The sequence below is a fragment of the Artibeus jamaicensis genome, unplaced genomic scaffold (assembly GCF_021234435.1).
Source record: "Artibeus jamaicensis isolate MK-2021 breed Jamaican fruit bat unplaced genomic scaffold, CSHL_Jam_final scaffold_754, whole genome shotgun sequence".
Lineage (NCBI taxonomy): Eukaryota > Metazoa > Chordata > Mammalia > Chiroptera > Phyllostomidae > Artibeus > Artibeus jamaicensis.
In genome coordinates, this window is record NW_026522054.1 from 3,892,320 (window position 1) to 3,904,370 (window position 12,051).

The 12,051-nt window shown below is 49.5% G+C and overlaps 1 protein-coding gene across 1 annotated transcript in view; it reads right to left on the reverse strand.

Annotated features, from left to right (window-relative positions):
- The window catches only part of KIF26B (kinesin family member 26B), a 385,937-nt gene that overhangs the window by 237,367 nt on the left and 136,519 nt on the right, over positions 1–12,051 (reverse strand). The window contains exon 3 of the mRNA XM_037150905.2: positions 4,730–5,269. Within this exon, the coding sequence (XP_037006800.2) occupies positions 4,730–5,269 (540 nt within the window). The remainder of the gene's footprint in view (positions 1–4,729; positions 5,270–12,051) is intronic.

The window sequence follows — 12,051 nt, forward strand, 5'->3', positions numbered from 1 at the left end:
CTCCACCTCAAACAGGGCCTCCGAGTGCTAGAGAATCAGCCTGCCTCCCAGAGTCTCGCCTCCCTTTTCCGGGGCACTAGGAAGTCCTCCGAAAGGGCCAGCACATCTCTGGCCTCCAAAGAGCCAATTTTGGTCCCCACAGAGGACCTACATTAGCAAACATCGAGTTGGCTCCAGGTCAGTGCTGCCGTCACAGCCTCTCGCTCACGTACCTTGAAATGTCAACTCCCATAATGCCTGTGCTCTCCGGGCACAATTAATTTCTAAACACACAGGAGACAACTCCACCCTGACTTCAGCTGGAGTTCTTTCTAGCATCCCCTGTGGCATGGACTCAATGGACACCTTTTGGGAGAACAGGATAACCTCCACCAAAGGTTACCAAAGGACGCATACCGAGTGACCCATAATGCATTCATTACTTATGTGCTCATCTAACATCCTGAATTTCCTTGACAAGTCCAATTTATCAAAACCCTATGAAACGAAGCACATCTACCCTTTCCAATGTCCCTGGATTGAGTGTGACATCAAACTGCCACCTGGATTCTGCTCATTTCACCCAAAGGTTCATCGAGTACCACTAAGATACTCTGTGTTGAAGACTAGCTGGGAACCAACAAACTGGTGGTTTCCACCCAAAACCACAGGGTCTGGATAAAATGTTTTGGCCAGGGTTTTCTCCCCCTAAATCTAGGGCCAATCATAAAAACTCCTTCATGTTTCGTGCGACTGAAGTTTTCTCTAAAGAACAGCCATTTCCGCACGTGTTAGCCACAGTGAGGGACGTGAGAGCAAAATGGACCCATGTCCCCGAAGCGTCCCTGACCTAGCAGAAGAGATCAAACTCACATTTGGGAGAGTTCGAATAGAAGAAACCCCATGTCTTTTGGCCTCGGGGTTCTCCTCTGGCAAATGGGGGCACCGAGATAGATCATCAACATTGGTGCCCCTTAGCATTCATTAAATAGTTTCATTTTATTTCTTACCTGTTCTCCACAATAATCTTACAAGGTAAGGACTTCACAGGTAAGAAAAGAGACTGAGATGTTGAGCTACAAAACTGAGAGTTAACAACTGGGGGAGCCGTGGACTTGAAGGAGGCAGGGCAGGCTCCATACCCCCCACCCTCCTAGGGAACTGGGTGCTGTGATTCTGCATCACGATGCTCCGTGACTGTGCGTGTGATGTGTGGTCTTCCCCACAGCTCCTTTACGACAATGATGCTCCTTTACATTATGAGGTGACGTAAAAGCAGCTGCCATCCCAAAAGGAGGTAATTAATTGACGGTTGACCACAAGGAGGTAATCCGGGCATGTCTTTTCAAAGTCAAAACTCATACAGTCAAATGAAAATCCTAGAGCACTTTCTGCTTTCACAGATGTACACAGACTGTGTCAAATGCCTGCAAACAAACGAAGGACAGTCTTTCTTCGGAAGGTAACGGAAGCTTGTTGCACCGTGAAGTGGGTAACGGGCTGAAGGATCTGAAGGGCCTTCCTCTCTGTCATCCCTGCGCCCTGCTCACTGTCAGAAAGCCTGTCCTCATCCTTGTCATCCTCCTGAAGTGGCAGAAAAGCAGTGTCCTCGCCTCCCTGGCTCCTAAGGGCTTCGGGCTGTGAGTGTGGAGCAGAACCCTCAGTGGTGACAACGTCTCGTTGCCCCTCTGCCCAAGCACCAGCTCTGGCACCAACCCAGAGGGCCATCTGCTCTGTGTGGCAGGAAGTGGGAGTCCGGGCGGGCAGGAAAAGTGAGGTCAGCTTTCAGAGTGGCCAGCCATCCCTGCCCAGCCAGCAGGGCTGTGAACTGCGGAAAATTTACGGCAGGGAGATGGCTGTAACAGGAGACACCCAGTCTGGCCGGTTCCAGAGCCCCCACCGCAGGGCAGCAGGATGACCGCCACGACACAGGGACATTGATTCACAGCCAGGCACCAAATCTCTTTATCCCAGAGATGGCCTCTGATCCCTTTAACTGCCGCTCAGGGGAAATGCATGCATCGGCCCATTCTGGGGCGGGGCAGGGGTGGGGTGGGGAGAGGCCAGCAGATAGACCCTGGACAATCTCAAGTTGGTGGCTTGCATGATTCATTTTTGTAGCTGGCTTCAAGCCACAGTGACACACCCCTGCGCCCAGGGAGGACCTGGGAGCCCGTTTGTGTCCTCAGTGCAGTGTGGGCATCTCTCCACACTCAGAGGCGCAGGGCACCTCTGCACTCACCCCCTGGCTTGTCGTGGGAGGGGCGCCTGCCTCCTCTCCCCTAAGGACCACGGGACAGAAACCTGGGTTTCCAACCCAAAGTGGGAGCCCCGCCCGACGCCTAGCACAGTGCCTGGCACTCAGTTAGAGGTTAATGAACATTTGTGATTGCACTGGAAATTCTCTCTCATCTGAGGTGGAAGGAGAAGAGGAGGAGCGGAAAGAATTATCGCACAAATAGAAATGCACCACGGCCCCTGATCCTCCTTTTAAGCAGCATCTCTAGCTTCCCTCTGCCAAAGACACACATACACAAGCGCGCACGCATGCGCGTACACACACAAATTTTCTCAACACTTGGACTATTTTATAGGAAAGCACCACTTCCAGGTTCTTTTGTCATTGCTCACCTGTGCTGTGCAGCAGCTGAGTCCTCCAATTAACACCTGCCCGTGCTACAAGTGTTTGGGGGCCCCGGAAGGTGACATGGGGGTTGTCTGTGTAACAGGATCATGTGACAAGCACAACCCAAGACGTGCTGAAAATATGACCTGGCTAGAAGGGTGTGCACCCTGGCATTTCACATGTAGTAGCAAGAACCTCACCTCCACGAACTGATGCCTGGTTCTATAAGTTAGGACATATTTGTATAACGGAGGGCACTTACATAATGGAATATTAGCCCACCCTTAGGCATCCCATTTTAGAAAAATGCATAATGGCATGGAGAAAATGCACCCAGCACACCAAAGCAAGAAGCAGCCCACGGAATCGAAGGTAATCACACCTCACAAATTGTGGGCACACAAACGACTTGGAGGAAATGGGCCCAAATGTTACACAGTCTATTGCTTGGTGGTGTTGATTTTTAAAGTTTTATGTAAATATTTTCACATATTTTTATTTTAAAACAAGCACGTGTTACTTTTTGTACTTTTCCAAATAGCAGGTTTCACAATTGCAAACAGAAGAAGTGTGTGACTCACCAGTGGAAAGAAGCGATTGTGCCCTTGGCCTAGACACTCATGTTGAAGTACATGACAATGAAGCCCCACCCAGGGGCCCCTGGCTCCTCCACATATTTCTATCCCCCGCCCAGAAAACTCTGCCCAGAAGCAAAGGGGCAGCTAGGCCCCTGTCGGTCAAACTAGGAGTCCTCTTATTTGGTGTGCCCCGTCTGCAAAGGAGCCACACTGCAAAGTGTGCCCCTGGAAAAGATGTGGACAGGAGACAGCTGAGAAAGCTGGAAGCAGCTACAGTGGGGCAGCCCCTTGCCCCGGGTGGGAGAGAGCTAGTCTGGATTCTAAGGAAGATCGAACATCTGCCTGCCTCCCTCATTGGCATATCATGGGGTTAAATAAAATGATGCATGTATTTTGTTTTGTAAGCTACCAAGCACCCAGCAAATCACCGTCCCGTAGTCCAGGAACACTCACTTCTTAAGATAAGAATCCATGTGCCCAACTTTCTTGCAAGATATCAAGAGAAGCCATCTATCCTCCCTCTTGCAGTCTAGACAAGTTACCAGGAAGTTTATCAGCCACATTTAACTCATGTTTCCCTGTACCTTTGGCCCCACGTAATGAAGACTATACTATGGGTTCACTCAACTTGTTTCTTTTTTTTCTTGGGCACAGGCACGGATTGACTTTCCCAGCCTCCCCCGAGGGTAGGTGGGGCCAGGGGACTGGTTCTGGCCACTGGAATGTAGATGGAAGTTAAGTACACTCCTCCCAGACTGGGCCCCCCGGCCTCTCTGTGAGATTCTCCACACTCTTTCCACCCTCATTTCCTGGCTGGTGGTGCAAGATCTGGCGGAAGGCACTGAGGTCTACGCCAAATGGTGGCGAGTTAGACAGAGAAACCAGGGTCCCTGCGCTGTGGAGGAAGGCCCCCCACCCACCAACCAACATCACAGTACGAGTAAGAAGTAGGCCGAGATCATACATTACATGAGTTATCTGCCCTGACTAACGCGTTCCAAGACCCCGGCCACGTCTCCGCTCCAAGTGATGGTGCAGGGAACAGAGAACGCGTACACTTAAACCCAACCCTCATCCAACAGGAAGCTCAGCCAAGAACAACGAAGAGAAGTTTTTCCGATTCCTTGGCAGATGTGAGACCTGCTGTGTCATTTCTACAGAAAAACCTGGGAGTCTGTGCTAATGTAAACAACATATAAAGGAAACAGCAGAGGCGGACAACACAGTCGCTAACCTGACCACGGCAGCACTAAGGAGGAGTCACCAACAGAAAAGGGTGGCGGCCCATCACGATGGGGGAGGCGGGAGGGAGCCCACACCTCTGTCAGACAGTGTGGACGACGAGAGGGAGCAGCGCTCGGTCACACACATGGTTTCCCGTGTGTTTTATCTTCATGGAGCAACGGTCCCTGGGGCTGGGTGGAAATACTAGGCTCTAGGCTGTGGGTCCCCCAAAAATCAAGGGTGGTGAAAGGAAGTGCTACCTACCCACGTCTCTGCCTTGCCTCTACCCGGCCCTTCTTGTCCTTGCTCAGAGGCTACTCACCTGGTAGGGGTACAGGGTGACCCCATTGGTTCTCGACAGGGCCCAGGTGCCGTCCAGGTATTGGTGAGCCTGGATGGCCACTGAGTTGAGGATGTTTCCGTTGCTGGGACTGGTGGCCATCTGGAGGCTGACTTTGGCCTGATGGGTTGGGGACACACTCTTCTTCTCTGCCCCATTGCTGACTCCGAGGCTGCTGGGTTTGCTGTTATGCTTGTTGGTGACAAAGGCTGTGTAGTTGGAGGAGGCATAGGAGGCGGGCACGAAGGCCCAATCCCTGGGCTGCTGGAGCCCACCCACATGCCGGGGCCCCACCAGGGTGGGGATGCTGGGAAGCGGCGGCGGCGGGGAGCCCGGCGAGCCATCGTAGTGCTCGCTGCCCGCCGCCTGCTCCAAGGTCAGGACCATCTGGATGGCCTCCTGCTTCAGCTGGTTCAGGTGAGTGGCACAAATGTCACAGCGGTTGTCCCTGTCATTCCATGCCTTTCGGATGGTGTTGGGGACCTGGAGCTTGTCATGAATTACAGCCGAGAAAGCAGGATCCTGGAGAACACACAAGCAGAAAGAAAAGAGAGCCTATAACTCAAGCCTGGTAAGTGCAGTTCACAGGCCGATCTATGTAAGTTAGGCCCCAGATTTACTCGAAGCGTCAGACTGACATCCAACAGAAATGAACACCATACTGGCAGGAGAGCCTCTGGGGACAAACATTTCACAAATGCAACATTTCCATAATGGGGGCTTAAAGAATCAAAAAAAAATAATTAAAAGATTTCTAAGTGTCTTCCTTGCTAGGCCCATCAAGTAAGAACATTCTGCATTATTCTTGTGTCTGCTAAAGGATTAGAGCTGTCCCTGGATCCTCCCAAGGGTGCATTAAGTAGGCACAGACGTATGTCCAGGCACGACAGGTGAATGCCTTCATTCTGGATGAACGCAACGTGGCCCCTGTGAACCATGGAAAGTTGGTAACAAATGGAGGTGCCCCTTGTGCCCCAGAACAGAGACTCCAGTCTATGAAAACCTGAGCCTCATTAGCCCTGTGTGCCAAGTGTCACTGGAAGGAAACCGAACTCAGCGCACTCTGGCCCGGAGACCCGGCCAGCTCCAGCAGCCCCGAGAAGCACTGCAGATTCACTCTGCTGACCTCTGCCCCGTGGCAAGCTGGCCGTATCCGATTCAGGCATCTGACACCGTAATCAATTAGAAGAAAAAGATCTCCCTGACAAACAGTCCAAGTTCATTTTCCCCACAAATTTCACCCAAAACTACCATTAAAAAACTCTTTAGCTCAGAAGCCTTTATCCAAAAGAAATCAGAAAATTAACAAGGATGATTTCTCTCATTTACTCTGCTTTGATCTTTCCAAGAATGCAGGGCTGCAGAGAAATAAGCACTCGATGTGTTAACTGGGTATTGAAATACTTGGGTTCTACTTCCAGTTCTGCAGGAATGAGCTGTGTGACCTTGGACAACTTACTGAGCCTCACAGAACTTGCCATCCGTCACACAAGGCGATGGCCTATCTTTGTTGTCAGGTCCTTCCATCCCCATGGCTCTATTTGTAGGGAAATTGGAACCTAAGACACAGTGTCTCTGTGATGGACAGAGGCGCTGCACCATGACTGGGGCCTGGCTGAAGTCTGGAGGTTCAATGGTCATTGCCAGTAATTGATGGGGCCTCTCTCAAGGCTCATCTTCCTCAAGGACATTAGAAGAACATGCGCCTCGCTGAAGCTCGCTGTTGGTTTTTATGGGGCGGAAAGGGGTTGGACAGGCTGAGGGGGCAGGAAGTGGGCGGGAGGTGGTGCAGGTCACCAGGGCAGCAGGGAGCTCAGCGGAGGGAGTGGCGTTCTTAATTACGATCCATCTTGATTATGGGCCCAGCATTTTGTTTTCCTTGTTTAACTACCCTGAACAGCTCCTCAGCATGCACTGATTAATTGATTAATAAATCAAGAGGCCTCTTTACACAGCGGCAGCAAGGAGTGGCTCGGGAGGTGGAAACTCCAGACAGTCAAACAAAACAAGGGAGAACGACAGGAGGTCAAGGTCGATCGCGTCCGGCTGATGAAGAGACATGGACCATATGAGACCTGCCTTGTGGCATCCTTCTCAGTGACTCTGCTTTGTCCACCGTCCCGAAGTCCAACCCAGAGCACGTGGGACCCAAAAGGGCCCCTTACGGACCATTCCGGAGCAGGTTCTCACCTCAGTTTTCAGAAGGAAACTGCACTTCAAAAGGGTTAAAAGCTTCGGAACACCCATACCGTGATCATGAATCCACAATAGTTCACCTCAAGATTCAAAGAATAATTCATCAATGGACGCACATTTTTTACACAAACATATAAGGCTTTTACCACATTCATCTGGCAAATGGTCATTTATTCAAAAGGAATTTATTCAGACCCCCATAGGGACCAAGATACAGTTTCTTGGTTTTACCCCCCTATATAACATTTGATAATAAGAATAGTCACTTAGCAAAAATGTTATTTGAAAATGTGATTCTTCACGACCGCATGATAGCTTAGCCTTTAGTTGTTTCATGATTCACTGACTTACTTCCATGCTCCTCTGCATAATTCAAGACATCAGAGACTACCCTGTAAAACCAATCCACAACCCACAGCTTATGCCATCAAGGCATCCAGATTCAGGGTTTCGGGAAGCCTCGAATTAATTGCGCATTTAGAATATTTCTGTGAACCCAATCATCTGGCAGAGGTGTCTCTGTAAGGAGGCAGGTGTATGACCAGTGCCATCCATACATCACAGCTGGTGATTGATCCTTGCAGAACCTGGATTTACCTCTGACGTCTGGGTGCCACATCCACTCCCCAGAGATGGCAGGAGCTGGGTTCTGAGGCCGCCCTTCCTATTTTCTTCCCGATTGTTACTGGTCTCCCTTGAAGTGGCCACTGCTGTCTTTACTCAGTGCATTGCCATCTGATGCTTAACTTCTAACATCTAACAAATGGCACGTGTCGGCCTCCAACATGCCAGGCCCTGCACCATGTGTGACTATGATTTCTGTCCTCTGTGAGTTCAGCCTGGGGGCCTTCCTGGTGCCCGGACAACCAAGGACCAAATGCCACGTCCCTGTGCACCACCTCCAGCCAGAACCAATCAACACACAGAACAGACACATGGAGCTTGGCACTCTCCCCCGCCCCCAACCCAGTTCCTGAGACGTCAGCAAAACCAGCCCGCCCCGGTATGATTAACATAGCCACAGGCAGCCAGGAAGTAGCCCGAGCCCGCTGTTGCCCATCCAGAGCAAACTCGAGGTTGGTTCCTTAATGAGTATGCAACTGCCTACTGATGTCAAAGATGCATTCCCCAATTAAATAACCCCTATCTGAAACCTTACATGAGCTCTTATCATCAAAAGGCCTCAGGTAAGTCAGGAGACATAACTTTAGGAAACTAAAACCCCTTTTCAAGGGCTTATCCACACGTTATAAATATTTTAGAGCCACTCAAAGCTTCAGAGAGAAGTGGTCCGCAGACGAAGCATTCTGCAAGGCTGGAATGAAGAGGACACTGCTCCCAGGCAGAGCAGTAATGACAGGAAGAACAAAGAAAGAGGAAGAACAGCAGGCTTCAGAACCACGGATGACGCACACAGGCTAAGTGTCCCAACTGAGACACCACAAGGACAGCTGTGGCCCCAGCAGATAGATGAGAGGACTCATATGACCCCAAAAGACACCTGGGCCCACAGGGGAAATGAATTAAATGTCCGGCCTGGTGTGCTACCCAGCTCAAGGACTTCAGAGACATGCGTACTGTCTACTCTGATTCATTCTGCAACTCCAGGAAATACTGAAATAGGAACAGTGGGAAGCCAGGTACACGGGGAACCCCTGCTTTTCAAGTCCCCATTACTTCTGCACATAGGACAATCGGCCCCTGGGGAACCTGGGCAACATGTTCGTCCTAAACGTTTAAGGTTGAGGATTCTGTGCTCGAAACACACTCATCGTTCTAAAGTAATACAAAACTATTTTTACCGCATATCTGCTACAAAGAGGAATTGAAGAAAACGGTTTGCCAGTTAGAAAACTGGTAAAGTTCCTTGGAAGGAAGGTGAGGAATAAATGAAGCCAATTTTCAAGCACCTAAATATGCCCAGGTAGTGACTGCATCTCAGGGAAATGGGCGTCCTGTAGTCTAACAACTGTCTCTGCTCAACTCACGTGCCTCCTGGAAGGCGGGTCCGAAAGAGGATGGTGGAATCTCCCTCCCCCCTTGCAGGCATCCAAGCCTATGGCCTCAGCAGCCACCACTGTCCCAGTGACTGGGACTTCTCATCTCCGTCCCTGCCTGACCTTTCTCCTCAGTGCTGCACCTCATAACCAAGGTTGCCCCTGGAAACCATCACCTTAGTGAATACTCTTCTACCTGATGATTCAAAATTAAAAGCCTTACCCCAGTAGTCAACACCGAGGTGAACAGTATCATCCTCCTCTCCGGCATCCACACTGGAAATCCAACACCTTCCCTGTCTATGACTCTACCCTTCGATCCAATCACCCAGTGTGGGGCACAGGACATCCCAGAAGCCCTTGAACTGGTCTGCTCTTCACACTCACTGCCATGACGACGCTTTTGTATTTCTCATGGCACCACCGTCTCCTTGACTCCAGCCCTGACTTAACTCTAAAAACAATATTTTACAAAAACGCACATCCAAATGTCGACATCCTGCTGTCTTCTCTATGCCTCCGTTCAAGGAGCCATCTCACTGTCTGTAGTTTTTATGTATGGAGCTGTTTCTGTTAGACGCAGCTCCTTGAGGGGCAACAGTCTTCCCTCCCATCTTTAATGCCTCTAGCCCTGGCACAGTGCCTATAACATAGTGAGTGTTCTCCTCATATTTGTGGGACAAATGAACAAGTGAAATAATTCCAGCAAGCTGGTCTAGATCCATCTTTTACTTATTTAGTCTAAACGAGCCAGCCACCACTCATACAGTTGTCATGAAGCAAACTCAAGTCTACGGTTTATATAGTTTTCCGACTGTAATGGTTCTATCTGGCTAATGTGGATCTGCCATAACCCGGATACCCTTTTACCTGGCTCTTCCTTAAATTATTAGAATAGATTCTCTAGTCTCTTGCCTCAATACACGAGCTACTACTTTTTGTCCTAAGTTCCCAAGAAAGTAAGGTTTATATGCAAATGGGTTTTTTGTTGTTTGTTTTTACACTCAAGTCAGCTCATCAGCAAGAAAACAGGAGAAACCCAGCCAAAAGAAGACCCTAGGCTGGTACTACCACTTGGTGCATCCAGGCCGGGGCCCAACAAGCTTATTTTCCAAGAGCGAGAGCCACTTTTCAATGCATGAGGCAGGGCAGCTAATGAAGGCACAAAGTTGTTGAAACTCAAGCAAGAAAACAAAAACCAATGCCCAAGCCAACCAAACTTTCTGTCCCATCTCATCCTCTAAGGGACAGGTCACTCAGCAATGAATGCCAATGCCACATTTGAAGACAGGGTGATTTTCCACATCATTTTAGCCAAAACCACACTTTGAGCATTTCCCTCTGAAGCCTCTGGGTCTGGGAGGCCGGGAACAGCTGGAGACAATGTCCAGCATGTGTTGTACAAATTCCTATTGCTGTGTTCTTTGGGTTTATTATTCTAGAAGCCTCCAGGGATGCGCTCAACAAGATTTAAGCTGTTCTTCAAAGGAAGTTTCTTTCCACTTTGTTCTAAAACTATCTTCCTCCATAAACACTGTCCCATGAGGCCAGAATGGTCCGTAGTACTCTGAAGAATGCGCTGTTCTGCTCCTCACAGAGTAGCTTCTCGGAAGATTGATGGGGCGCACCTTCCCCTGCCTTATTCCCGCTCCTCCCCGCCCCCTGCACATTCCTCATCTGCTCTTTCTTTCTCAAGAATCTCAGCATTTTGCACAGCAGTTCTACCTCCACAGGCAGGTGTCAATATTCATGATTATCTTCTTTGAATAGAAACAGCAAAGAGAAAGTTTGTGAAACAATAGATGCAAACCTCAGGGGACTCTGAACCAGGACTACAAATATTAATAGTTAAATATTCAAATGTCTGGATTCAAATGTCTCTCAAAGAAGTGACATTTTTTCCCACCTCAGTCACTTCAGAAGAAAGAGCCAGATGATTCGGCCAGATCTTAATTAGCCATTGGCAGAAAGGAGTTTAACCACCTGAAATCTAAGGATGGACTCAAAATGCCAACTCACAGATGTGCCTTCTTCCTCGAGAAGACTTGGCCCCTTGATGGTCCTCAGCTTCCCTGACCTCTCACTTCCACATGTGTTTGACACAATGTGGAAGGTCAAAGACACACAAGGGTCATGATAAACTAGAGTCTTTCTCATGTGAGACTCTACTCACTCAGCTGTCATGCTGAATCTACCCAGGAGAGTTGACTAGTGGCTAAAAATTAGCATCCTTTGCTCCTGCTGTTCAAGAGTTCCTGGACCCATAATCAGCCCATGGCTACCTTGGAGGGAAGCCAGGGAGTAAGGCCAACGATGCGTCAAGGCAACGGCGTCCCATTGCCCTTGGTGGGAAACAGTGACCACCCTCACAGGTTCCACCATTCTAACACTCTGCAAACTGGAGAACATCCCTGAGCAGTTCACTCTATTTAGCAAAGAGGAAACACGCGTGGCTCATTCTCCACAGTCAGGTGGTTGTAACAGGGAGAAGGAGGGGTGTGTTATCATTAGAGTTTGCTCCAAGTGGGGCCTGGGACAGCTGAAATGACAACCACAGCAGTGACAGCGACTCTGCCAGGCCCTGACGTCACAGGTGGCCATCAGGCTGCCATCATTCACATGAAACTACAATGGAAACTTCTCTCTGGCCAACCAGGCAGCATCTGAACCCAAGCATCATTACTGGTCTGCTTTGTGAACCAACAGCACTTCACTCAGTAATGATGATCACACAGGAACACGGATCCGAGCATGTGAAAAGAATGAGTGTAAAGGCACTCTGGGTAATGAGTTCAGAGAGACCAAAAGTGCCAAAGGAAGAGATGTTAAATGTCAGACTGAAGTTGTTCTACATAAGAAACCAAATTAACCTGGAATGTAGTGACAGTGCCCGGCATATGCAGCTCTGCTCTGGGTACAGCAGAGAGACGGGGCCTGTTAAAGGTGGCATGTGAGGCTTCAGTGTGAGTGACTGTGTCCCCAGGGGAGGGTGTAGGGAGCGCCAAAGGTGGGCAGGATGCCATGAAGCAGGCTGCTTGCTGCCATGTGTGAAAGTCTTACACATGATAAGACTCATCTGCTTCAAAAGGGAGATTTTTAATTAGGACTTAA